This window comes from Aspergillus viridinutans, assembly GCF_018404265.1.
Source record: "Aspergillus viridinutans IFM 47045 DNA, scaffold_4, whole genome shotgun sequence".
Classification (NCBI taxonomy): domain Eukaryota; kingdom Fungi; phylum Ascomycota; class Eurotiomycetes; order Eurotiales; family Aspergillaceae; genus Aspergillus; species Aspergillus viridinutans.
Window position 1 is genome coordinate 1,954,226 of NW_025091220.1, and position 26,372 is coordinate 1,980,597.

Here is a 26,372-nt window from a genome sequence, read left to right on the forward strand (position 1 = left end):
TTCAAATATGTCTTTGTCAAGTTTGTGCGAGGAGGTATATCAGAGAACGCCTCCCAAGGTTCAGCATTGTAGGACATAAGCCAGGCAAACAATGAATGAATAACTGATCATAGCCTTTGTCTCAAATAAAAGTAGCATCCATGGCATTTCTTAGAGACTGAGTCTGAAACAAGCATATTCAGTCAAACAATGGACCGTTCTCTTTCACACTGCTTTATTCGCTTTTGTCAAATAACAACACCACCCTTCTCTTTCATGCATCTGTCCTCTTTCAGCGTTATGGAAGTCTCAAAGCAGCAGAGGAAAGTATGATAAAAGATTTCAGATATGTCAGTCAACAAAGACAATTCGCAGGGTCTGGCTCAAAAATCACAAAATTAGATATCCGTACACAGTTTCCCTTCGAGGTAAGCATCATCTCTATCTTTGATCAGACATGACTGTTTGCACATCTAGAGAGGAGTCTACTGAGTGCAGCATGAGTGGCACCGAGTATTCGGCTAGGTATCTTTTTGGGCGCTCTATTATGCTATCGAAACACATCGTGCCTACTGAGCGCTCTTGGCCATTGATGTACATCAACCAAACAAAGACCTACAACACATTCTGGCCAGAGTACCCCAACGATATCCTGGCCGTCTGAAGTCTAGATTCCATGACAATTCCGGCTCCGAGCGACATTGTCAAACCTGAAGCAATCATATTACAGACACGGGAAGTCGTGTGCAAATGAAACAGTAGAATTATATAATATGGGCCTGTTGTAAGGAAAAGACGCATCAGCGTTCCCACATATCATGATACAGTTGATATACTTGAATGCTTTTGATGAATCCTTCTATTTGCATTGTTAGCATCATGGTGAAGGTACGGCTATGGTGGAGTATTGTGGCTATGAATTGCTGGAGAACCATTGGGCCGGTTGCCAGCCGCATCCATCATTCCATACTGTGTCATAGCCCTCTCAGGCTTCAGGTCAGTATGATGAACATCTCCTACTAAAGCAGTGACAGTTGAGTGAAGGTACATTGGTGGGTCAACCAGTGCCTATGATTCCTATATGCTTTCTCCTCCGAGGTGATCCATACCCGATAATTTCTTGAACCAGACCCAAGACATTTTCTTTTGCGGAGTCCAGAACTCATGAACCGGTTCTTATTATGGCCAAAGACTTTGTCCCGCTTGTTCGCCACGTCCATAGCATGGTCGCGTCAGTACTATTACTTGGTTCGCACTGGAGCGGCAATGCCGTGTTGACCCTCGGCCATGAGCCTGGGCCGTAAACTCATAATCGAGTAATTTCGCGTGTTTCCCCACATCTTCGAGATTCACGTTTCAGCCTGTCAGATATGGAGCCAACTACGAGCCAGATACCCAGCCTAGACCCCTGGTCAGTAAACGCCAAACAGTCAGGGCTCATGCCCAACCGTCCAACACTCACTGTGGCTCGCCGCTGGCATCTGATCGCCTTGACCGGAACGGGTTGGTCCTGTTGGTATTGAGTCTCTGGAACGCTGAATTAGCAGTACAACCATACGACTGTTCAACTCGTCGAGTGGAACATGTCTTGTAGATGAATTGTTGGGCGAAAGCGCATGCTCAATCACTACCTACAGCTGCCACAGCACAGTTGTCGATGGACATTCCTAAATTCAATGTCTTTGCATTGACGCAAACTTTAGCTTAAAGTATGACTGAGCTCTGATGTCAGGGGAATAATGTCTAACATTTATGATGGAGGGGGTCAATTAACACACTATTAAGAGAACTGAGGTCAGACTAGGGTAAGTAGCTCTTATTAAAAGTAAAACTGGGCTCCTGACAATTTCATGCCTGGTAGTCAGCAAAACATACAGCAGTTGATTGCGTTGCTATCATGGACATACGAAGCACTAGATGGAGAGACTGAGCTCCACAACAAGACTTCCAGTTGATGACTCCGACCATGGATTTCTATCTTCAATTTAATCTATCTTTGGAAGGTGACAGCTGGGTTCTTTTCCCGGTACAAAGCATCGCCCAGCCACGGCCACCACAAATCCACTGTAATCAGCACTACTGACTCCACCACAGCAAACCAGAAGCCGCCAATCTTAGATCCACCCTGGGCGTTTGACCACCAAACGGTTGATAACTTGACTGTCTTCGTCAAATATTATTATCGCGTACAGTACGAGAAATATCGACTATTCCGCGGTTTTCTCCCACAGCCACCAAGGGCCACACTTTGGGCTTTACCACTGGATGACTTGTTTTGCTGCCCAGTATTACTATGTAATAGACATAATCACTGCCGACGATTCATGGTTGATCCTGATTGTGGGATACAGAGTATGATGGGTAATTCTTGACTATTTGCGTTTTAAAGCGCTTTCCTCGCTTATTTTTAGCCTCAATGCTGCACTGGATCACAGCAAACAGCATCCTGTGTAGATAGACAGTCAGTACCCCGTAGAATACCGGGATCTGATTGTCGCTGACTCGCTTAGGTAGCTGGAATCGTCCTTCAGATTCGTCATAAGATATTTGTCGTGCATAATTTGAATCGGCAAACGAGACACATAGACGATTACCTAAGTTCTTTTTACTGATCCGTCGGTAGCTAAATGAAGGGAAATGAATAGGTGTCTCTGCTTGATGTCACGGACAAATTCAATTTTAAATTACCTTGCCTCAAACCTGTGGCGCAGAGTGGGGGGAAACGCCTGAGCCTGTCGGACATTTTCTTTGTGACGATCATTGCGTACTGCGTACTTACCAGAAATAGATAGGTAGCCTGTAGCCTACCTTAGTCTGGACTGGGCGTTGAGGTGCACCCCACCCGTTCAGCGAATTGTGCTGGTTGTCTACGACTGCCCTTCTCGACCGTTTGAGACTCGACAGTAACCTAGTAGGTACGGATATCCATAAAGTACAGGTTAACGTCTCAGGACCAAAACAGTCTCAGCTATTCATTAACATTTGAGCATCACCATCCATGTCAATGATCAGGCCAGTTACTGAAAGTTTCCTCTCCTGACCGCAGAACGTGCCCCAGTCCAATGCTACTGGCTAATAGAGAATGTGTTGGCTCTCATTTCAGAGGGTCATCTATCCTGGATTATTAACGCCAATATCCTGCCACACACGTCACTATCACTAATTCTATGATCGAATAACGGCACACTTTTGATCTCACATCCCATTTACACAATACACATTTCCCTGTGGCTATACATGATAGATTTTAGTGCAGCCCCGGACTTACCTGGCCTTTGGATGGAAAGTTGGACGGGTTGAGTAGGATCAACGCTTCCATATCCATCGAATTTCATTGAGGTTCGTGTCGCACTCGGGATCGGCAAGTGCAGAGACCAGAGAGGCACGGTTTGACATAGCTTCAGTAATATTCTTCACTCTTCCACAGTCATGGTTAGATCTCTTCGCAGAAAGAGCATAAAAGTTTCACTTATTGAGGTAGGGAAACACCTGTTCTCTGTAATTTCTGATACATCTTAAGATATGGCTGAGCAACAGTAATCGATAGAACCAGCTCTGATGACCTGATCTTTTCTGTTCAACTTGAGGGGGCTTGACTGTCATTAACCGTACGTGTCTGAGGTACGTAGTAGTACTCGTCAACTTAGCCGGACGGACAACGACCGAATGCAATATATCATCTCAGTCAGGACCATTGTCGACTGGAGTCCGTGATAGATAACTATCGACCTAGGGCATGTTCCTGCGGCTTGGCAACTTGGCTCCCATTCAAGCCCCACTTTCCGTGAGTAGACCAACGGCACCCCTCCTGCCACTGAATAACAATGCAATTAATACCTGTTTACTTGAGGACATGAAGGGACCAACCCCGAGGATTGGAAAGGGTTGATTGGCTGGCTTGATATTGTGTGGCATCCACCGCCTCAGTCGAAACAGTAAATTAAGGCAAGCCACCGTTGGCCCCACTGGTCCCTAGGTAATCTTGCAGATGACGGGTAGCCCCTTGTCCCTCGTCGTTCGAAGAGAGCAGTGATAACTCTCAAACAAAAGTTCGGCAATCAGTACAACCATGATTCTGATGATCCTTTCCTGTGCTTTGCACAAGTTCAAAGAGCTGTGGAACTTTCCGTACTCTGTAATATAAAGTTGAATGTGCACTAATAGTCTTACACCTGGTATCACAATTACTTCAGCATAGTAATGTGAAATCAGTGTCGCCATCCGCCTCAGGATCCATTATAGGGAGCAGCGCGGGTTCTGGCTATGGCGGTAATAATAGAGATCGTAATGTCGGTCCGCTGGCGAGTTTAGATAGAATCTAGAATCGCGTCTTGCTACATGATTGTGGTTCTGGTCCGACAGATCAACAAGCCCTAATTTCGCAATAGATCATCAGAACCATCAGATCGCGAACGAGTCTTATGTAGATAGGTGCTATAGTAGGGCTCATCCACCAAGGAGGGGTATATCTGTTGAAGAAGCAATTGGATCTGACAGTAGATGACTGAAACGAACCAAGAATGCTCTTCAGAGGGATGATTGGAGGGCTATTGTTATGAAGTACGGAGTACCTCCTACCTTAACATACTAAATACTATTTTCAAGGTCAAGAGTGAGTCTAAAACCTATCCCTGAACATTCAAATATTTGGTTCAAGGATGATCGGGAACTCAGGTCATGTACGACAGCAGGTTCGGGAGACAATTGGAAGCCATGTGTACACACAACAGGTGATAAATGATACTTCGATACATACATGTCGAGGTGTCCGCGGGCCCCTTACGGAGCTAGTCACGGCAAGTAGGTAGGTAGGCGACTTGTAATAAGAAGAACAGCGGAGCGGTGACTAGGTAGAATTAACCTTACGAATCGGACAAAGCAATGACGATGTACAATCTATTCTGCAGTCCTAGACAGTCAGTAGGCACAAATATTATTATTATTGCGTGGCCACAGGCCAGAACAATTCTATGTTTTCGGCTGCTTGGTCGATACTTGCCTATAGAGGAAAGGGTGTTCGTCTCCGCCGTTAGACTAATCGCTTGGAGAATGGAGATCCATCGCAGGGGCTCGGGTCCGGCTTACCAGAAGTTAGAAACCTAGAAATAATCAGAAAAGCCGTTGAGATGTGAACTCGATCGTCTACCTTCGAAACGGTATGCCTGACGCTGGCAAAAGTATATATATGTTCTCAATATTGTTGCCTGTCAGCAGAAGCAGTTAATGCTCTCAAGATCTCTCCATGTTATCATATATTAATTTACACATTGGATTAGTTGTACCCATTGCCCTCAGTCTGTGACTTTATTTGTATTTGACTATCCGTATCTGCAAGACTCATCATTCAGCATAAACAGTCATTGATGCACGATTGTCAGTACTACCACCATAGTTAATCAGCCAATTCTTCAAGACTCGAAGTAGAAAGATTTTTTGGGGCAACAAGCAGGACGATGAGGTTTGTCAGGTAGGAAATCAAGCAGATATAGAGACATACAAAGGGAAATTACTGGTTAAGATAAAAGAGGGGAAAAGAACAGATAGATAATTTAATGGGTAGGGATTTCATTCAAAACTTAAAGGACAATCACTAACGGTCTGGTTCGCATACCGGGGTTCCCGGTATGTAGTACAAGTCTAAGTGCAGAAAGGGCTTAGACTCGCTTCTCTTTTACTTAGGTCGCCTATGGTCCTCTAGCTGCCCCTCTTATTTCCCCTCGTTTTATCTTTGTCATGAATAATCTCATCGTCAGATCTCCAATCGTCTTCATATGCGCAGAAAGCGTCTTAAGGTGGGATTGGCAAGAAATAAAGATCAACGACGTTTTAAGATACTCGAATGGACGGAGCACAGAGGTGCTTAGCCCTTCCAAGCCTCGTCCGTACTCCCGTTCCATGCAGATGGAAGCTAACTTGATCGCTTTATTTCTCAAGCTGACTGTTGGCTGCTGTAATCTCTTGCTGTCTTTGCGAACATGCTAAACATTCATCAAATGATTAAACCCAGTCTCCCAAACCAAAAACATCGGGCTCGAACGGTCTGAGAGGTTTGACCGCCAGAGCAGGCTTTGATTAAAGTATCTAGTACCCCGGGTGTGGAACCCGTTATAGCTACTCGAAAGAGTCGGGAGTACTCTTACCTAGTGTTAGAGACTGGGTACCAAGTAATAATAAAAATATTAGAATATAATCAGAGAAATAAGCAATGGACCCTTCTACCTACCCCATCCATGTCCACGAATTGCTCCTCAAAATGAAAGGCACTCCTAGGGGATAGAAAATAGAAATCCTTCTACAGTGCTAGCATGGATCTGTTGGTATGGGAAGCGAAGGGACACGACCTATAACCTAGGTATCTGAACAGACCCCATGTTGCGCCGTAATTAGGTATACATATCCATCATCTTACCACCGTTGGTAAACATAGGTAATAAACAAGAAATAATAACAACCTTACACTAACGGTAAATTAATAAAATAAAAACCATCATTATTATTAAAATCATCATCAAACTTGGGTAGACGAACAACAACGGGGCCTGCTCAAACCCACCTCACCACTGAAACCTGTTAATCGCCTCCGTCCTAACGTACCTAGTCTCGTAATCTGTTTGTTACTTGTAGGGTCATAGGCTCATAGGTCTACCTACCTTGTACACTTGTGTCGTAGGAAGGTAGTAAGTAGTAGTAGCTACCTTAGTTAAATTACTACTATAGCTTGCAAAAGCCTCTAATTTGGTATCTCCCAACTGCTGGATCAGCTGTCAACGATGATGATCTCTTCCTATGCATCTCAAGCTGTTTCATCTTCCTCTTGCATCTCCCTCCTTTTTCTTTGACCTTTTTGTCTTTTCTTCTTCTTCTTCTACTTTCTCCCTCGTGATCCCGTATTTCCCTTCTTATCTTCTCGTTGGCATTATCTTATGCGATAACTTCGAGTCTCTTCTACTCTTTATACTATCCTACCCAGACCCTCTTCATTCGGTGAAGACTCTCATCTGATACTATACTCGAATCGTAACATAAAGACTCGTTCTACCATTGACACATTCTAATTCCATTCTTTCATCTGTTAGGAGGTCTCACTTGGTTACTACACGATATTCCATTTCTCAAAATCTTCGCCTTTCCGTCCAGTGTTTTGATATTGTCATTATCTCCGTCTTGCCAACTTTGCGCTATTTGGTGGTTTACCTTGCAAACGTCACACGGCTAAACTGTGCCATCTACCCATCTTTGCTAGAACCTTGGGGCTAGCAGGGTAAGAAAGTTTGCGAGACTGATTGTCTGTCTCAAGTTGTCTTTGTTTCGGGAGGAATTCTGCTTTGTCAGTCAACGTTTTATATCATCCTAGACTATCATTCCTTCTTTGCTCTTTCTGGGTTTACCGATCGACGAACACATCGAAGGTAACCTCATCTGGCCGGTCAGCCAGTTCACCAGGGAATCTTTTCCTCGATTGCATATGCATTCTTTTGGCTCATAGCCCACAACCATTGCAGGCTGAGTCTCTCCATTGCGAGTCGCGCATATGATTGCGTTACAAAACCAGGCTTTCTACCCTCCTGCCAAAGTGGATATCTCATTGCTTCTGAAGCCGCAAGATGAGGAAGAAGCCGCCTCGGTGACTACTACGTCCGCCTTCCCTTCGAGGACCCTCCCTCCAGCTTCCATAGGCCCAGCAATACCTGTCGCAGCCTCGACGCCTTTGTCATCCGCGCCGCCTCTTACCGCAAAAGTCCCAGCATCCGTCCCTGCCAAGCGTCTACAGCCAGCCCATACAGCCGAGTCTCCGGCCAAGAAGCAATCGAAGTGGTCCCCCGAGGAAGATGCACTCATCATAGAGTTGCGGGGTAGCGGCATGAAGTGGGAGGACATCAGTAAACGGCTCCCGGGGCGAAGCGCTATCAGCTGCCGTCTGCATTATCAGAATTACTTGGAGCGCCGAAGCGAGTGGGACGAGGACAAGAAGAACAAACTTGCAAGATTGTACGAGAGGTGCGTTTCTGAAGAGACTGGCTCTGTCTACTCAGGCGGAGAGATTTTGATTTTGGAGAAAATTATGAAAGCTGGGAAGATGATTTGCTGACTAGGACAATGTAAAGGTTCAAGGCAGAGATGTGGTCGAAAGTAGCAGAAGAGATGGCCATCCCATGGAGAGCCGCGGAGGCTATGCATTGGCAGCTAGGGGAGCAAGAAATGGCACGCCGGGCTGGCGTAGTCCCATTTTCGTTATCGAGTTCAGCCATAGATCCGCCAGCGACCAGGGTTCGCAGGGCAAGTACATCGTTATCTCGCCCAAGAAAAGGATCCGCATCACGTACTATTCCTCCGCCCCAACTTCCGTCAGTTGAAGAACTTACCGCCGGTGTTCCTGCGTATGCGCCAGCCCCGCCGTTTCCCTTACCGCGAGACGCCTATCAATTTGGCCGTCCTCTGGACTTGAGCGGCAGCCATAGTGGCCATTTAGGACCTCCCTATGGGTTGCCGCCTCGAACGCTGCCATAGCGGAATCGAAATGATATGAAAGTCTCCTTTTCCTCCTCGTTTTCCTTTTTTTTTTCGCTTTTTTTCCCGGATATTTCTTTCCCTTTGTTTTGGATTCCGTGTTGTTATGATATGCATAGCGCAGGTTGAAGGTGTTCCTCACTATTTGTGAGGGGAGTTCTCATAGAAATGATCTCCGTGATCCCCTGGCTTTCTGTTACTGAGCGTTTCCAGGAGGCTTTCAACTCAACGAATTCTCTTTTGTCATCACCACCATATATGGTGGATGTTATATGCAATACACATGAACAGAAAAAGAGAAGGTGGGTGGGGGGATATGCAAGGAAGAGGCTTCGAGGCTGGTTCTCGAAGTCCCAGGTTACGTCGATCAAGCACAACTGTCTTCTACTCATCTGATCGTGTCGCAATCGCCCACCAGTTGTCTTTTTCATAGCCCGAATCCAGAACACGGCCGCCTGCTCTCTCAATGTCGCATTCCAGTTCTGTTGCCTCATAGAGGTGATAATACCGGTGGAAAGTCTTCGGCTCATCGTCAGGGCTACCATTGGCAGGCTTGGACTTCAAGACCCAGGGAACCATTACGTCCTGTTTGTCGCCTTTGTCCCAGCCCCTGCGGCTGGTCTTTTGTTCCAAAGCCCAGACATACAGCAGGACTCTGCCTCCGGAAGATTTATCAGAGGCAGGTTTCAAAGTGCGGAGAATCTCGCGGATAGCCTGAATTCTTCGTTCAGGTGTGGACAGATGGTGTACAACAGCAATTGAGATAGCGAAATCGAATAACGAATCTGGATGTGGCAGATTCAGGATGTCCGCTACGATAGTTGAATGTGGCTGGTGTTTGACGGCGATTCGGGCGAGATTCTCGGAGCTGGCTGGCGTTAGCTATTGATCGTTTGAATGTGGCAGAGGACGAGACATTGCGAAAGGAAGTGACAATGAATGAACAAATATATATACAAGATTCGGAACGAATATCGCCCGGAGCATTCTACAAACACGTTCATGAAGTAGCAAATAGCAGAACATCTGATAAAGACCTACCGATCCGAGCCGACTATAAAAACGTCCTTATTTACAGACAAGTACTTGCCATTGCCGCACCCCACATCGAGACCAATAGACCCCGGTGCCAATCCATTGAGGAAGCGTTCCACAATCGGCCATGGCTATTAGACAGATAGAGAGCACGTTCAGTATCAGTTTATGAATGTATCGGTAACAAGTAGGGCGTGCTACACACCTTGTAACGGGTCGAGGAGAAGTGCTCTGCTATCTGTTGATACACTTCATGTACATTTTTCTCTTCATAGGCCTCTTCATCGGGCAGATTTCCCGTAGAATCGGGAAAAGATGACGATGCCATTTCGGTCGGGTTCTCTCTTGTTACGACAGGTTCGACTTAAGAATCCCTCACATGCGAAATCGGGAGGGACCAGGATTTTCTTGTTCTGTCTCGTTGCAGCAGGGGTACACGCAGTTATCGTAAGAGAACATAGAGTATCATTAATTGAGGTGCATCTGCAGATTGTGCCGCCAAGACGTGCAGTTCTGGTAATTCAGATTTCAAACCAAGCGGTAATTTTCTGGCATCCCATCAAGGTAAGATTAAGGTTGTGTGCTGGCCTTGCTGCTGATGCGCCTTTCGGAGAATTTCTGAATCAGCAGCTGCTGTCAGGCTGATGGTAGCTACGTACCTTATCTTTTGCGTAGCAGACTAATAGTAATAGTCTGTAGTGTTGCGTGCAAAGTCCTAAAATTCAGTCCTTTCCCACTTGTTTGATCCCAGTGCCTTAAGGCAGCATCAATCCATGCAACTGCTATCCATGATATACAACTTTTCGAATAACCAGCGGCCGGAGATTTTATATCCCTGTCTCGAATAAGCCAAATTGTAGCTAGCACATCCTAGATCAGGTAGATATGGACTTACTCCGTACGTGGCGTATGGATTGGCATGGCTTGGTTGGTAAAGTCATTCATTATGAAGTATGGCCCATGTCATCAGCCCCAACCTCAAGTGGTCAATACGTCTATGGTTGATGGATTAATGTATGTAAGAGTCTCTCATTAAAATCTATGAGAGCTCGAGATAACTCAGTCTGGTCTTACAGTTCATCTGATAGTTTTGGGTCAATCCCGACCATCACCATGCATATTGTAGCCTGAGGCACACACTCACGCCTTAAGGTGGCCAAGAAATGGAATAATTGAGTTGGGCTCCACATGCTTTCTGTGCACCGTTTTGGAGTCGAAACACCAAACACAGCTTGATATGGTCGAAGTGCGAATTCTCTAGTCCCGGTGAAATATATATATCGTTTGTGAGTGACCTGAACTCCCATTGTCGTTCTCTGTCCTTGCCTTGTCCCTCAACGAAGACCTGGTACGTTAAAGGGGATTAAGCCCTTGGTCGCTCTGAAGCCTATTGTTTGGTTGCTGTGTAGCGGTACCTTTCATTATATCGACATATCTCTGGCACTCTACGAGAATAACTCGCTCTTTGTCTCTTGCTCGAGCATCAGGAAGTTCCCCATTCCAAGTCATTGTGATTCTCATGGCTTTATATGTTCGCGTTGCCTGCAATTCGCCTGCCACCATGTGACCAATAGGCATATACCATGACTTCAATTTGGATTCCTTCATTGTAGAACGTATATAGAACTCAGACATTGGCTGACTTCCATTCATAGTTGATCTGCTCAAATCACATTAATGATGGCATTCCAGCCCTCGCCGACAGATGTCTCCGTCATCATAACCACGCCCAGTACGGCAACTGGTTCCGAACCGCGCTTCCTGACGGAGCGTCGTGTCACTCCGACTTGGACTGTCCTGCAGCTGAAATCTAAGCTGGAGACGATGACTGGCATCCCCACGAGCAGCCAACATCTACTATTGAAGGCACCCGGACGTGCTGATCAGTGGGTAGATGGAGATGACGGTATCATCGGCAACTGGGGTCTCATGAAGGGCTGTGAGATTGAGGTATGCACCGTCTTTTCATCTACCTCTTTCCCGATCCAACAATTTCGACCCATGTACGCGCTCGGACTCGGACGGTCCCGGTTATTCATCGTTCATCTTGAATGGCCGGTCTGTCAGGTATCTGACGACCACAACTCAATGCTTCTTGACTTGTTTGTCTTTCCTCCAGGTTGGGATTCCAGCCAGCTTCAGATGAATGCAACACCATTGAATCGGCCTCAAGTGGCTGTCAGATGCCTGACAGCGGGTGACTCGCTATTTCAGAGCAAGCAGCCGACCAGCACATTCTATTGATATTTGCTGAATGATAGCATCATTTCATAGGTTCACGATACCCGCCCTCAAGCCGCACGGCCTAATTTCAACGATTTGTCCTCCGTGGAGAAATATGTCCTCCCCTCAGCCACGTATGAGTCACTTCCAAACTCGGTTCTAGCCTGGAAAAAGAACCAGAAACTCGGTAGATTCGACCCAAAGGCTCTGTCACCGAAGGAATCGATGCAAAAGCAGGCAGAGAAAGATAGCGAGGATGTTCGCGTTCGGGGTAGGTCATGAAGAAATGGCGATACCGGGTTGAGCGACGGCTCGGCGATACCCGGCCATATAGAAGAATATTCAGATCATATACTGATCGAGGAATGACAGGCATCGCCGTCTCCCGACGTGCTATTATTCTTCCGTCATCGCCCCCACACGTTAGGCGAGGCACAATACGCTATGTTGGGCCAGTGCCTACGATACCTTTCTCTGGAGTGGATGTCACATCCCAAGAAACTTCCAACTCTGGTCCCCAACCTATCTGGGTAGGAATCGAACTCGACGAGCCTACTGGAAAGAACGATGGTAGCATAGGTGGCAGACACTATTTTACTTGTCCCAACAATACGGGCGTCTTTGTGAAACCCGAGAAGGTGGAAGTGGGAGACTTTCCCCCATTGGATTTGTTTGATGACATGGACGATGAAATGGAGGAAATATGAAAATACTTTCCTTATCTCAGCCGAGCAAGTAGTCCAGCAGGAGAGAATCACAGAAACAGAGAGACAGTGGGAGAAACGCTAGCATCGGTCTGGCACAATAAGTTTCTATTCAAGACAATATATCCAGTTATACCAAGCTCCCGCTCGCAATCGTTGTGCTCATTCGCCGGCAAATAAGAGATGGACTGAGAAGGAAAGGGGAAGAATCTCGCAGAATAAACCCGAACACCGTCGTTCCCGTACCCCATGCTGGTGAATCGCTACACTGAAAAGGGCCAAAGCCACGAAATGAATACAAATACCCAATATGGAAGAAAGCTTCTACAGCATTTCAACGGGAAAATAAGGAGGAAGTAGGAAAGTGCACTGCGAACACGCTCGCAGTGGGTCCCGTCCCACAGGAGTGACCGAAACCCAGGAAAAAAAAAAAAAAAAGATCATGAAGCTTTAGATCCACTTCCTGCCTTTTGCTTGCCTTTCGGCCTGCCTTTGCCGGTACCGTTTGGGCGACCCATTTGCGTTGTTGACTCGTCCTCAGTTGTGACAGCTGGCTTGGAAGCTGATCCGGGGCTGGACTGGTCATTCTCCACCGGAACACAGCCTTGCGTAAAGAAGAGCCGAGCATCCTTCCCATGCGTGTTCGCAAAGCTGTAATAATTGCCTGCAACCCAGGAAAACGCTAATCAGCATGCGCAATGAAAATTCAAAGGAGCTAGACACAAGGCGAGCACGTCCTGAAGAGACTCCTTACCTCTTGGCACTTGAAATACACAGCCCTTTCCGGCGCTGAATTGCACGCCGGATATGTCTACCTGGACCCGTCCGTGACACACGTAGAAGACCATGTGCATCTTCTTCGAGTTCTTGGGTTTCTTGACACCCCCTGGGGGCAGTTCGACGATTCCAGAGCCGATGAACGGGGAGCTCAGCAGCTTAGCAAAGCGGAAGGTGGAGTCTTTGACATCTCTCGTCTCGATACCGGACGGAGCATAGGCGATATCTACAATTACCCTGGGTCAGCGTACTTCGGTGATTCAACAGCCAGGCGACCAGAGAAAAAGGCAAGCATTCAAAAGTACTTACCGAGGACTTCCTCTTCGATGGAACCGGCTTGGGTATCTGGATCCCATTTCCTAACATAGCCATGCAAGACGCCGCCTTCTTTCTCCCACGGATCGACGTAATCATCGTCTTCATTGTCCGAATCATCGTCTCGGCTCTTCCGCGACTTGGATTTCTTGGATGACCGCCGTTTACTGACTTTCCTCTTCTCCGGTTCCAGTTCCTCAGTTCTGATAATCTCTTTGATAGTCGAAAGCGGATAGCGCTGGCCTTCGGCGGCCTCGCCGTCTCCATAAACGCACCTCTCATTTTTCCAGTAGGCAAGCGGTCTAACAGAAACTCGCCCTGATCGAGTGTGGGTTGCGCTGCCATCAGTGGGTATTTCCCGCTTCAGTATGTATAGGCTCCGACCCTTTAGGGGCCCCGTACGATTGACATAATTTTCCACAACTTTGTCTAATTCTGGATTTCCGGAGCTCTTCAACCCCCGTCCAGTCTGACTGGCAGTCTTCGATTTCTTGGAAGGTCGTTGTCCCACGGTATCCTCATCATCACTGTTCCTTCTTTGCGATTTTGGGGGTCTCCCAGGGCGCTTTCGTTTCTGTACATTTCCTTGCTCGCTCGTCTCATTTTGCTGCGTGACTTCTTGGGCCCGAGATTTCTCAGATTGTGCAAGTTTCTTAGTCTTGGGGACGGCTCTTGATCGCTCTGTTTTGCGCGAACCGGCAGCTGTGTACGACGAAATATCCACGTCGACACCATCAATGCGCTCGAACTCATCCTGTTGATCTTCCGCCAGAGTGTCGTCGCCAGCGTTGAAACTGTCGTCGTAATTGTTTCGCATCTGCTCAAATGCATTCGCATTTTCGTCTCCGTTCATTTGACTATTAGCGTCACTGTCTGAGAAGTCAACTGTGACCGTGGTTTCTGCCGTCTTGTTGATTCCTTTATTATTCCGTAGGCCATTGACATGGTTTAGAGAGGGCGCGTTGATGGAACGGTTGGTAAGAGGGGATACGTCACGCCGTGTTTCCCCCTTAGCACTCCCAAGCCCCTTACCATCTGACGGACTGGAAGAGAGACTGTCACGTTGCGGACTTGCAGAAGATCGCAAGCCGGGAGTCCGCCGCGGTGATCCACTCAAGCCGGATTTCATGGGAGATCGCGCAACCGGGGGCGGGAGGAAGGATGCGCGCCCCCCGTTCGTTCCATTCAAGAAGTCAGCGGGCCCAAGCCCATTGCCTGTGACCAGGCACAAGATTAGTATGGTCGTGGACAAATCGGAAGAAATGAATCACACACCTTCATCCATGGACATTCCATCTGATCCAATCGTAGTGTTGTTGCCATATGCTCCTTCAGGTGACTTTTCGGGAGACGAGAAAATCCCATCAATCTCCTCCATTCCATGCTCGTCGAGCTTGCCTTCTTTTAAGGTGACTCCCGTTCGTCTACATCCCGTGCGATGGTCAGGGTTCCCTTGCCGAAATGACGGAGGATTCCTAAGGAGACATGCCCCTGCATTACTTACCTCCCAGCTTTCCCGACGTTAGAATAGTCATAGTCGCGAGTTTTCGCAGGCCCGCGAGGAGCCATCGTTGCGGAGGTTTAGGAGTAGTGGTGCGGGAAACAGTTTCACCGAATTATTGGAGCGATGTACGGGGCCAGCAGCGTCCGATGCCAGAATCTCTGTTCCGTGAAGCTTTGCGAGTAGGACGATGTATCTCATGTAGGAAACCCCTGTGCTTCGTGCACTAATAGGATGTTGAGAGAGGGGAATTCAAGCGTCGGGCAAGAGTAGAGATGATGGTTGCTTGGGAGGGGAATTGCATTGGAATTCATGATGGGCGGCGAACAACGCGCGGAAGTGCCGCTAGTCCGGAACGGTTCTTGACGCGTCCGAAACTCCCCCAGTGCAACCGCCAGGCCATACAACTATGTGAGTGTCTTCCAACATTTGCTGCTAAATTAATCTAAATCTGCCTCTTCTTGAGCTTCTTTCTTCTTCTAGACTTTGGACCTGCTGCGAGTATGGAAGAATCCGGCCTGAGTGTCGCCGATGCTCCAGATGCATCTACCTCCGCGGGCTCTTTCATCCCTCCCAGCGTAGATCGCGCTCGACTGCTATCTGGAGAGTCTTACGCTTACTATACTTCATTTCCTCCCGCAAGTACAGAAGGGTCTTCGCAGGTCGCTGGCGACCATCACACGACCACAGCGGATGCTTCCCCGCCATCCGCATCCCGGTCACCAAGCTATTTTGTACTGGGCGTCGACGAAGCGGGACGTGGTCCAGTTTTGGGTCCCATGGTATACAGTGCCTTTTATGTTCCGCATACTCTCCATCACTCCCTCCTGGCTCGCGACTATAGCTTCAACGATAGTAAAGTTCTCACTCCCGGTGTGCGCGCTAACTTGATGCGGCTGCTCTGCACCGATGGAAATCCTCTCCATGCATCGTGTGGCTGGGCGACCAAAGTCTTATCTGCGCGGGATATCTCGGCAGGCATGATGCGGCCTGCATCTGGTGCGTATAACTTGAACGCACAGGCGATGGATGCCACTGTTGAAATTATACGTGGCATTGTGGAGGAGCGCAGAGTAGACATCAGAGAGGTCTACATTGACACAATCGGGAATCCAGCAACCTATCAACAGAAACTGGAGCGCATTTTCCCCACATTGAAGATTACAGTCGCGAAGAAAGCCGACTCTCTATACCCTTGCGTAAGCGCTGCGAGTGTTGTTGCCAAAGTCACGAGAGATGTGGCACTGGAGTTCTGCCACGAGGCCCTCTACGGACTTCAACGATCTGAAGCGCCATCGCTGGGGATGGCCACAGACAGCTGGGGAAGCGGGTATCCTTCAGATTCCAAGTGCGTCAGCTGGCTCAGAAACCATATGGACCCCATTTTCGGATGGGGCAACGAGTGCCGATTTAGCTGGGGGACTGCAAAAGAAATGCTTGAACTCAAGGGTGGAACTAGAGTCGATTGGCCGGTCGAAGAGGAAGGCACTGCACCCATCAAAGACTTTCTGCTTACCACCGCAAGAAATGCAAAGAGAACTGAGCAGGATGAATTGCAGGAATGGTTTGGTCGCCGGTCAATGGAGGTGCTTTGAAAAGGGCCCGCCCATCCATTTGGCGGCTTCAATAGGGAAGAATGGTGAACGTTATGATACCCCGATTGAATCAGATTCTAAACATGTCAAGGCAATTCACAAATAACAAAAGTTCCAGTAGTGACCACAAGTCCCCATGGGTATCTCCTTGAAACTCCTTGTGAAGCGCGCATCACACATCAAATGAGACTTTCCAAAACGCCGAATCACCTTCGCAATTCAGATGAACAGGAAGATTACACAAGCAGCCATTCATCCTGTAAATCATGGACCTGCATGGCCTTTTAAGACAAAACTGGAAACCAATCTAACGAAGGGCAAGAACAGGGTAAAAGGCGGGGATACGCAATGAAAGAATGAGACTTCACAGCGTTGCAGTAGAGAAATAGAAGTTCTCCCATAAGTATTCATAGTCTTCGATGACGCTCCCCACCAAATCAAGCAGCGGTTTACCTTTCATCTTGCCGGTCAACCCCTTTAGCCAAGACCTAATCAGCGTCAGCTCGTCGTTCCCTTCACCTCAAGTGAAAGGCTAGGGATTGCATACTTGGTAATGTTCTCATAAAATGCACCGCGCATAAGCCACCAGCCCATGGCCCAGCCTCGCTTTCTCAGTTCCTCGCGTTCAAGCCCTGTGAGGCCGCGAAGGCCTCCTGCCACCCGCTCGCGGAAATCAGACTTGGCAAGTTGACGACAACCATACTCCATAGCAAAGCCCATCAACCAGGGCCTCCAGCTTCTCTTGTCGCGCCGCCATCTTTGCAGCGCTAGTGCATAGATGACCGGCCGCAGGATGTATAGCACTTCTGCTAATTGGCCCTGACCACTGACACGGTGCAAAAGCGCCTTCGGCGGCTTGATATCGTCGGCTGTTAAGACTTTGGATATGAGGAAGTTGGAAATGTCGTTGGCATCAGGTAGAGAAGGAAGCGATAATCCAGTGCGCGGCATAGTCCAGCTCAAGTCCGCGGACCGCTCACTGACGGGTGTCTGCATCCCATTCCAATCACTCTCTTCTTCCTCCGTAGACCTAGGATCTACCTCGCGCTCAGGTAACGGTGGGCTGACCAGCGGCCTAGAATTTGTGAGGCGCAGTAGAAGCAGGCGACATGTCGCTTTGATAATTTCGATAAGAACAACAACGCGCCAGCGTACTTTTTCACCTCGACGTCGCGCGATCATCTCCCAGAGTAATTCGGTGTATCGTACCATCTGAAGCGTAAGAGCCAACTGATGATAAAGAGCCGAATGAGATATCCAATATTTTGTATACCGAGAATGAGGCGTTGGTGCCGGCCGCGGAATTGTTGAAGGAAGTCTCGCAACGACCCGGGAGACGAGGCTATCATGATAGAGCGAAAGGAGCTGAACACCAGAATGGACTGCTCAAAGAGGACGACTTGTGAGTACATGGGTATCTGCTAAGATGTTTCGATTGTATACAGACCACATTCTGATGATATCTCGGAGTCTCGATACCGCCCTAGAGCTAGATTAGCTTCCATCCGCAGTGGATGAGAAGGCGCTCGGGGGCGCTTCCGTGCAGTCCTCACCAGGAATAATATATGTGAGAGATCTCAATGCAGACTCGACTTGACCCACGGAGCTAGCATTCTTCGTCACAAAGTCTTCATACAGAGTAAGCCATTTAGACGGCTGCAACAATGTTGCAGATACCAGACTATGACTCTTCCAGTGTGAATCCATCTCCGATGAAAATAGCTCCGGAAGTGCTGAGCAAGCTACAAGAATATAACTTTTTGCGGAAACAATTGAAGGTTTCGAGACTGCGAAAAGAGAGTCATTAGGCCGACATCTGTCGCCTCGCTGGATGGTTGCAGGAGTCGAGTCTGGGGTACAGAGTACTGCGGCACGTGTCCGGCTCTTACCAAGAACAAGACGATGCCGAGGTCAATCTTCCATAAAGGGGTTACGCCGCATTGGTATTATTATTATTACCATTACATATACATTTACATTACATTATTGACTGACACATACTCGTTCAAAGGTATAGGCAACTGAGCAGGAGTACCAGTATTGCTCCTGAATTTGCCAGTCACAGCAACCCCGTCAATGAGGTTGGATAGTCATGACTTGTGCCGAACAATCAACTATCGCAGGATTGCGATGTGCAGCACCATGCACATGACTGGGGAAGAGCATCAGAGCCGAATGCGAGGCCAGACAAGTTGGGTCCCTTGAAAGAATAGTCATTGTTGAAGCGGTTTGCTTACTTAGGATACTAAATATTGGGGCTTTGCCATTATATTCCAATATTTGCTGTTATGCACGTTTCAAGGTCATTCATCAGCGAATTTCCACATTCCGCCACGCATTGCTTCTCGATACCGCTCCTTCACTTTTTCCCTCTCGAGGTTGTTTGCTACTTCGCGATCATGCTCCAGTTCTTGTGTGTCAGGCATGTCCGTTCGCCAAAACCCAGGAGGCGTGCTGGGACGCTGATGGTCATGCCTATGTTTACTGTAGAGGTTGGCCATTCGCCTCGCTCTGGCCTCATGGAGGAGGCTCTGACGTTCTTCGGCGCTCAGCTGGTCGAGTAGATGTTTCTCTTCACCGAGGTAGTCCTCCAACATTTTGTGCTCTTCTTCTCCGTCATCTGGGCCGTCCGTAGTAGTTGGCGGACCAGCAAGACGCGCCATAGCACGGAATTTCTCTCGGCAGCAACCCGGACGCGTGCAGCCACTGATACACTTGCGTTCATCCTTTCTGCGGACAACTGTGTCATACGCGAAGTCCAGTCCTTGATTAACATTCTGGTTGATCTTAAAATGTCTAAGACCGAGTCGGTGGAGCGGTCGAGCTCGAAAAGGTTCGTCTTCCGAGTGTACAGCGATCGTATCAGGAACTCTGAACGAATGCGACCGCGAACCTCCCGGCGGAGAGGTTTCTGAGTTTTCCCGGTCCCCGACGGATATGGAAGGCCTACCAATGGCGGATTCGGTTGGCTCACTGGGTTTTGAGGCTTCCTTGACACCACCCAAGGCTTGTATAAATGGGTCACGGGCAGTGTCCCGTTGGTCAGGTCCGATGTCAGCAATATTTCCATTCTTCTTCCGTATGTGCAATGGATGCCGGGGTCGCAAAGGCCGTTCCAGGAGATCGTCCAGCCGCCGGTGTATCAGTACGTTGTCCATGCTCGTACTTGCCTGTGTCAACTGGACACGGGATGCCTGCTTCACTTGACCTCTCCTTGGGACGAGCCTCAAACTTTCATCACCATCTTCTGCTAGCGAGCCTAAGGCGTGTCTGCTACGTCTCTCTGACTTATTCGGTGGCTTTTGCTCCGACCATATCCTAGGGCCATTTGCGCTTGGCAAATTAGTGTCCACAGGTTGAAGTACTGTAAGCCGCTTGGGAGCCAGCTGGCTCGCCTCCATCTGATGGTGATTCAACCGTAGAGCCGTTGGATTGCGGGGCAAAGGAGACTTGGTAGTGTCTGATGGAAGCTGTTGGCACTGGCCGTCCAGATGATAGGATTTCCTTTTCCTCGGCGTTTCGACGGCGCTGCCAACCTCGTCCAGGTCCTGAGTTCCAGCTAGGCCGTTATGTTCAAGGTGAATTCGTATGGGGCTAGAGGACATACTCTCGCTCTTTATCAGAACGGGCTGCGCCAACTGGTCGTTCGCCCGTGTGCCGCGAAGGCCGGGCCTAGTCGAAGCATGGTCTGTGACTGTATCACGCTTTCTTTTCAATGCCCCGGCTTTCGATTCTGTCGAAAGTTCGGGGAGTCGAGGAGTTGAAGCGGTTTCGTGGCCGTCGATTGAACTTTCCGACTGTGTCGACGCAGACTCCATGGAAGCAGCAGGCGGCAATCCACCATTGCCTTGTGCGTTGTGTTTGGATGCAGTCAAGTCGGACGTTGGAGTTAAGTGTACCCGTGCAGAAGCACCTCCAACCTGCACTGGCAAATCAGTGGGACACAGGGGCGACTTTTTTGAGGCATCTCTAGTATTTTCTGGGACTTGTTTGAATTTGACTGCACGGCCATCAAGTACAAGTGTGAATTCTTCTTTGTTAAGATGAGCACCCCAGTACTGTAACTTTCTTTTATGCCGTTTAATCTTTGCCTTAAGGTCTTTGGACGCATCAATCAGTGTCTGGAAATCCTTATAAAGCGCCAGATATTGATCCCAGACAGCCTTCATTCTGTCCGCCGTGAAGCGTCCATCTTCCTGCTCGCCAGTCTCAAATACCCACAGGAGGTGTTCTGGTGAATAGCTGTCCTTTAATCGGACCAATTTTTCCAGTCCCTCAATGTCCTCCAGGCCCACATCGTTTCGACGGATTTCCTCTCTTAAGAGGGAAATCTCGCGGTTGAGCTTCAGAACCTCTGCAGAAAGATTATTTCTGTCTCTACCTGCTAGCTTCTCGTCGAGCTCATTGACGTACTCGTCGCGCCGCGTGAGTTCCGTATGTAAGGATTTATAGGCTTCGTCAAAAAGTCTATCAAAATTCTGAGAGACAGAGGTATGTAGCTGTTTTAAAACCTCCATGAGGGTCGGTCGCGTTGCAGGTAAGTTGCCCATCAATAGTCCCTGAGACTACCAAGGTACTATTTAATTATCCCTTGAATCGCGAATGACGCGTTTGCGTATAAGGTACTCCGTGCGGAGTACTATTCCCGTAATAGTCAGCCTCGGTACCTAAGGTACGGAGCAGTCGGAGCTTGTTAAGTTGACTGACGATGTAAGGTAAGCATACATGTAAGGTATTGTTACAAATCTGTACTACTAGGTACAGTACCTTATTCATACCTTATCCCCGCTGAAATCCTTAGATAAGGGGGCAATTGTTACTTTGACGTATCAAAGCTCATCATGGTCTCAAAAGCTGCCTCACTACCCTCAATTTCATCAAAATGATGATGAGCCTCTTTGGACGTGATTACTTCCATCCGGTATCACTTGTGCCTCTTGAGGACTAGCACACATAATGTCCAAGAGATATCTTGACAGTTCCAATAAGGATCACCGGCAGCCCAAGCGACCCCGTATAACTCAGGTAGATAGTCAAGATCGCCTGTCTCTATTGAGCGACGAACTACTGCTCCAGATCTTGTCCTTTCTACCCATACCATCGTTACTAATATGTCAAAGGTTTGTTCTTGTCTCCATATTCTCTTAATCGACCCTTTTTCAAATGCTCCGGGCTGGCTGACGCTCTTCTCTAGGGTATCTCGTCGTTTCCATGCACTTGCTGGGGATTCGGAACTTTGGAAAAGGCAATATTACTCGCGATGGGTTCGACCTCGAGCACGCCGAGTGGCGAATATTCGACATGCTACCCTTTCCGCGTCAAGGGCAACGTACTCGCCACATGTTTCAACATGGTTGGGCCATGCTCATTTAGCTGAGGAGGGCAAGGTGACGAATTGGAAAAGACAGTATCGCCTTAGGCATAATTGGTCCAAGGGAACCTGTCAAGTAACTGAAGTCGAACTTCCACAACCCGCGCACTCCCCAGTGCTGGTCAAGTTTTGCGCGGGCTTTGTCTTCACAGCAGACTCCGAGCATGGGCTGAGGTGTTGGCGGGCTAGCAACCAAATATCATGCTCTGCTAGACTTCCTCTTGTGGAGTCCGAATCAGAAACCTCAGCATTCCCTACAGCATTAGCGGTGAGCCGCTGCTTACCGCAGAATCTTATCAAAGTAACAGTGGGATTTGCAGACGGCCGTTTCGGCGTCTACGACATGGATACTCAGTCGTTATGTCTGAGTTTACGCTCTTTCCATCCCGCTTTTGCCGATGGAGCAATCACCGCGATGGCCACATCGAATTCTTACCTACTGATGGTATCAGAGCACAAGGTTTTATCCCTGTATGAGATGTTTCTAGCGGAACCCGAGCCCGCAACTAGATCCAATGCCGCGAATACAAGCCAACAATCCTCAGGGGAGAGTGCAAAACTACTCGCATCTCTCAAGGCAGACAGTATTTTATCCCCGATGTCCTTGTCAGTCCGATTGGCGCATTCGGAAATCATTGCGTCTATTGTTTACAGCTTTTTTCATATTGGCTGTGGCTGGTCATTGGGGATTCAAGAACTGCATTTTGGCAAGAATGGCGAGCAGATCGGTTCTCGACTTGCAACCACCGTTAACGCTCAGTATGGAGCAATGCCACTGCATCCTCTTACTCTTTCGAGGAGGGGATATTCTTCGTCTTTTGAATCCGGACCATTAAGAGGCGAGTCTCACGTGGAACTGACAGAGCCGTCCATATTACACCAAGAACCGCCAACCTCTATTTCCTATTCCCACCCGTATCTCTTGACGTCGCATGCAGACAATACATTGACAGTGTATCTTGTCGTTTCCACTGGTGCAAAACTTTTCGTCAAGGGAGGTCAGAGGCTCTGGGGTCATACATCATCAGTATCTGCAGTGCAAGTGAGCGACCGTGGGAAGGCGATTTCCGTGAGCACTCGTGGCGACGAAATTAGAGTGTGGGAACTTGAGAGTCTGATTCCATCACTTGGGTCTTCAAAGGCAGCAAGGGAGGAAAACAGCATCCAGATCAATCCTGAGAACAAACCATGCAAAATTCATGAGGGCGGGCCCCTCCTAGCAGGGTTTCTTGCCCGCCAGCTTTGCGGGCCACAGTTGGCCTCTGGGCAGATGTCTCGTGAATACAATCGGATGGGAGATTGTGTTGGGTTTGATGATGAGCGTCTGCTTCTTTCCAGTCGAAAGGAAACTGGGTCACACTTGATAGAAATGTATGATTTCACATGAATTGGTTGAGCAAGGTTAAAACTTCAGCCAAGTCAGGCATCCTTGGTAAACAATGGAACTCCCTAATGAACAGCATGGGGATTTTATTTGAAAATGGCCTTAGCTTTCAGAAAGGGATTCTTATCAAACAAGTTTCTTGAAACACTATTATGACATTGTAGGAGGAGAGTAGCGCAGCTGGTGTGCTGTTATGGCGGATCATTCAATAGGTTGAGGACCTTGTAGGCATCATTAAAGGCAAATGTTATATTCCACAGAGGTCCTTATTTTGTTTAAAAAAAAAAAAAAAAGAAAAAAGAAAGAAAAACCACACAGCTACCGTGCTCAATCTCTCTCATTTTTCCATTCACAATCCATATACACAGATCGCACTATATATACATCAATCGCTCACCTCATCCTCGCTCCTTGTAGGGTCAGCTTCGAGGACTGCACGTACTGATCTTTCGACTCTGGCTTCTTGCAATAATGAAGACAGCTAGCGCGATTATTTGCTTGCTGGTTCTCTGGATATACAAAATGCATCGTGATGAGTGTTCACTCCAAACATAACAATCTGTCTCAATGCTACCCATTCAGAACCGGGAATTGCTCTAGAATGGTGCTCTCATGCCATGGCCGGCTGGCAAGGCTCCGATGTCGTCTCAAGTCCAGTATCCGGGCTTTCCACTCAATATATTTTGCTTCACCATCGTTGCCCCTCGCATGGAAACTTCCTCGACAATATCCTCTAAAACTTCGGACCTCGTCGAGGAGGCGTTGTCCGCGCGCCTTACCTCGCCAGATAAAAAAATACCCACGGCTCGGCTGCCGTGGCTTCCTGCCCTGGTCCATTATTTTTGTCACATGGTTGCTCGAGAATTATCGGGATACCCTCCTTCTGATTCTTCACGAAGCCCCCTGCCTTTGGATCTGAGAGGAGCCATCGTGCACTGTGGGGTCGTCTAGCGAAGCTGACTCCCAGTTAAAAGTCTAGCCAGGAACCACGCACGGGAAGCACTCTTTTCCACCCCGCAGCAGCTAGCATATCTCTTCTGCTACCACTATTATTATCATTATTATTATTACAATTTTTTTTAAAAAAAAAATTTCCCCTGCGAAACACAATCAATCAATCTCTGATCGCCCTCTCTCAATCTCTTTTCTGAAAAAAAGGAAGTCAATACAACAAACTCACTCATCTTATCTTCGCCACATATCATCAAAAATGGAATATCAAGCTGGAGGTCGTGGATGCTTCAACTGTGAGTCCTTGCAAATTTAAAAGAAAATCTCTGCGATTGTCAATTTGTGCGTACTGCGCTCTCACCCAAATCTATCTCATTGTCTATGCTTCCCTATCGTTGTGCTGTTCGCATCAATTCGCTTTTAATGTATCCAAAGGAGTCGCTGGTCGCACCAGCCTTCTACTGACACATTTATTGTCTCCTCGCCCGTGTTCTTTCCTTGCGTTTGCTATAGTGCGCAAGCTTGAAACCTTCGGCATCTGTTCCTCTTAAAATGGACCTTGGGAAATATGATAGACTAACGACTGTACTTCATAGGCGGCGATGCCTCGCATCAGGTAAGAATTTTCACCCAGTCCACCAACAACACGGGTTTGCATTTTTAGCCCTTTCAGCATCTATACAGAAGAAGAGAGACTCATCCTGTTAGGCTCGCGATTGTCCTAAGAAGGGAACTCCTACTTGGTACGCCCCTCCTCCCCTGTCATAAACAGACAATGTCTAATACTTCTTTTGCCAGCTATAACTGTGGTGGTATGTCATTACTCCCTCCTTGAGCGTTTCAGCCTTTGCTGTTTGGGCGAAGACATTTCTATTGACATCGAGCAACAATAGGCCAGGGCCATGTCAGTAAGTTAATCTTCATATGCCATCTAGGTTGATGGATAATTGGTTGACCGATGACATTCCCTTCCTTTAGGCCGCGAATGTACAGTAGCTCCCAAGGAGAAGTCGTGCTACCGCTGCGGTGTTGCCGGACACATTTCTCGCGAGTGTCCCCAGGCTGGTTCGGGCGATAACTACAATGGTGCTCCCAGCGGCGGCCAAGAATGCTACAAATGCGGTCAAGTCGGCCATATCGCACGCAATTGCTCTCAGGGCGGCAACTATGGAGGCGGTTTCGGTCACGGAGGATACGGCGGTCGCCAGCAAACTTGCTACTCGTGTGGTGGCTTTGGCCACATGGCCCGCGATTGCACTCATGGTCAGAAGTGCTACAACTGTGAGTGTTTCTTGTCAATCTTCTTCTTGCACTTGTTGAGTAACAATGATCATAGGTGGAGATGTCGGACATGTATCCCGCGACTGCCCCACTGAAGCCAAGGGTGAAAGAGTCTGCTACAAGTGCAAGCAACCTGGACACGTCCAGGCCGCTTGCCCTAACTAGTTGACACATATCTCGGGTCATCTGTCTTCAATATCGCGTTAGTACACACAGAATCATTGATCGAAATTATCATCCTGGCCCGTCCGAGAATCTCGGGTGGTGCGAAGTCTCTCTCTATGGTGAAGGTTGCGACCTCGCTAACCAATATGGTTGCCGGCTTCTCCGTCTTTCCCGACCTTCGGCCGGCATTATGTCGAGTTGATGTTCACCTGCGCCGAATCGCTCTATCGGCTTTTTTATCCCTCAGTTCCAGGCAGGGCGATGTCTGCTTAAGAAATGAACAAGGGCTAAGGTTGCAGGTGGACAAATTGTGATGGACTCGTTGTGTGATGCAGAAGATCAAGAAAATACCCATAGCTTTGTAGCTTTTAAAAGCAATTTTACTTTCACCATTTCAAATCTCTTAAAAGTCTCCTCTATCAGACCCCTCCGTCCACGTGACTAGTATGATCAAATAGAGTCGGAGTAGGTGCTGATTGGGCTGTATTGGAATCATATAAATAGTGCACGCTTTCATAGGGCTGAAGAGGGGAGTGCCCAGTGGTGACAATGACCAGCTAATGGTACATTCAAAACTTTCATG

General features: G+C 48.1%; 8 protein-coding genes across 8 annotated transcripts; 4 read left to right on the forward strand and 4 right to left on the reverse strand.

The window, feature by feature from the left end:
- Nucleotides 1-7,510: 7,510 nt before the first annotated feature.
- Aspvir_006684 (MYB DNA-binding domain protein) lies at nt 7,511-8,487 on the forward strand (the record flags this gene model as incomplete). The annotated part of the gene is made up of 2 exons (XM_043269879.1): nt 7,511-7,977; nt 8,085-8,487. The coding sequence occupies 2 exons, from the start codon at nt 7,511-7,513 to the stop codon at nt 8,485-8,487; spliced, it is 870 nt and encodes a 289-aa protein (XP_043125814.1).
- Nucleotides 8,488-8,871: 384 nt separating this feature from the next.
- Aspvir_006685 (tRNA (carboxymethyluridine(34)-5-O)-methyltransferase) lies at nt 8,872-9,850 on the reverse strand (the record flags this gene model as incomplete). Its single annotated transcript, XM_043269880.1, has 3 exons — nt 8,872-9,355; nt 9,529-9,653; nt 9,728-9,850. The coding sequence occupies 3 exons, from the start codon at nt 9,848-9,850 to the stop codon at nt 8,872-8,874; spliced, it is 732 nt and encodes a 243-aa protein (XP_043125815.1).
- A 1,352-nt stretch (nt 9,851-11,202) lies between these two features.
- Nucleotides 11,203-12,452, forward strand: Aspvir_006686 (TBCB family protein; the record flags this gene model as incomplete). Its single annotated transcript, XM_043269881.1, has 3 exons — nt 11,203-11,472; nt 11,797-12,016; nt 12,118-12,452. 3 exons carry the CDS (start codon nt 11,203-11,205, stop codon nt 12,450-12,452), a joined length of 825 nt encoding a protein of 274 aa, XP_043125816.1.
- A 437-nt stretch (nt 12,453-12,889) lies between these two features.
- Nucleotides 12,890-15,110, reverse strand: Aspvir_006687 (Cupin domain protein; the record flags this gene model as incomplete). The annotated part of the gene is made up of 5 exons (XM_043269882.1): nt 12,890-13,113; nt 13,204-13,452; nt 13,536-14,756; nt 14,817-14,965; nt 15,046-15,110. The coding sequence occupies 5 exons, from the start codon at nt 15,108-15,110 to the stop codon at nt 12,890-12,892; spliced, it is 1,908 nt and encodes a 635-aa protein (XP_043125817.1).
- Nucleotides 15,111-15,545: 435 nt separating this feature from the next.
- Aspvir_006688 (ribonuclease H2 catalytic subunit RNH201) lies at nt 15,546-16,637 on the forward strand (the record flags this gene model as incomplete). The annotated part of the gene is made up of 1 exon (XM_043269883.1): nt 15,546-16,637. One exon carries the CDS (start codon nt 15,546-15,548, stop codon nt 16,635-16,637), a length of 1,092 nt encoding a protein of 363 aa, XP_043125818.1.
- Nucleotides 16,638-17,001: 364 nt separating this feature from the next.
- On the reverse strand, nt 17,002-18,344 carry Aspvir_006689 (peroxisomal membrane protein PEX16; the record flags this gene model as incomplete). The annotated part of the gene is made up of 4 exons (XM_043269884.1): nt 17,002-17,125; nt 17,185-18,022; nt 18,088-18,120; nt 18,191-18,344. 4 exons carry the CDS (start codon nt 18,342-18,344, stop codon nt 17,002-17,004), a joined length of 1,149 nt encoding a protein of 382 aa, XP_043125819.1.
- A 596-nt stretch (nt 18,345-18,940) lies between these two features.
- Nucleotides 18,941-21,154, reverse strand: Aspvir_006690 (SAE2 C-terminal domain-containing protein; the record flags this gene model as incomplete). Its single annotated transcript, XM_043269885.1, has 1 exon — nt 18,941-21,154. The coding sequence occupies one exon, from the start codon at nt 21,152-21,154 to the stop codon at nt 18,941-18,943; it is 2,214 nt and encodes a 737-aa protein (XP_043125820.1).
- Nucleotides 21,155-25,245: 4,091 nt separating this feature from the next.
- Nucleotides 25,246-25,793, forward strand: Aspvir_006691 (uncharacterized protein; the record flags this gene model as incomplete). The annotated part of the gene is made up of 3 exons (XM_043269886.1): nt 25,246-25,251; nt 25,340-25,624; nt 25,680-25,793. The coding sequence occupies 3 exons, from the start codon at nt 25,246-25,248 to the stop codon at nt 25,791-25,793; spliced, it is 405 nt and encodes a 134-aa protein (XP_043125821.1).
- Between the last annotated feature and the right edge of the window lie 579 nt (nt 25,794-26,372).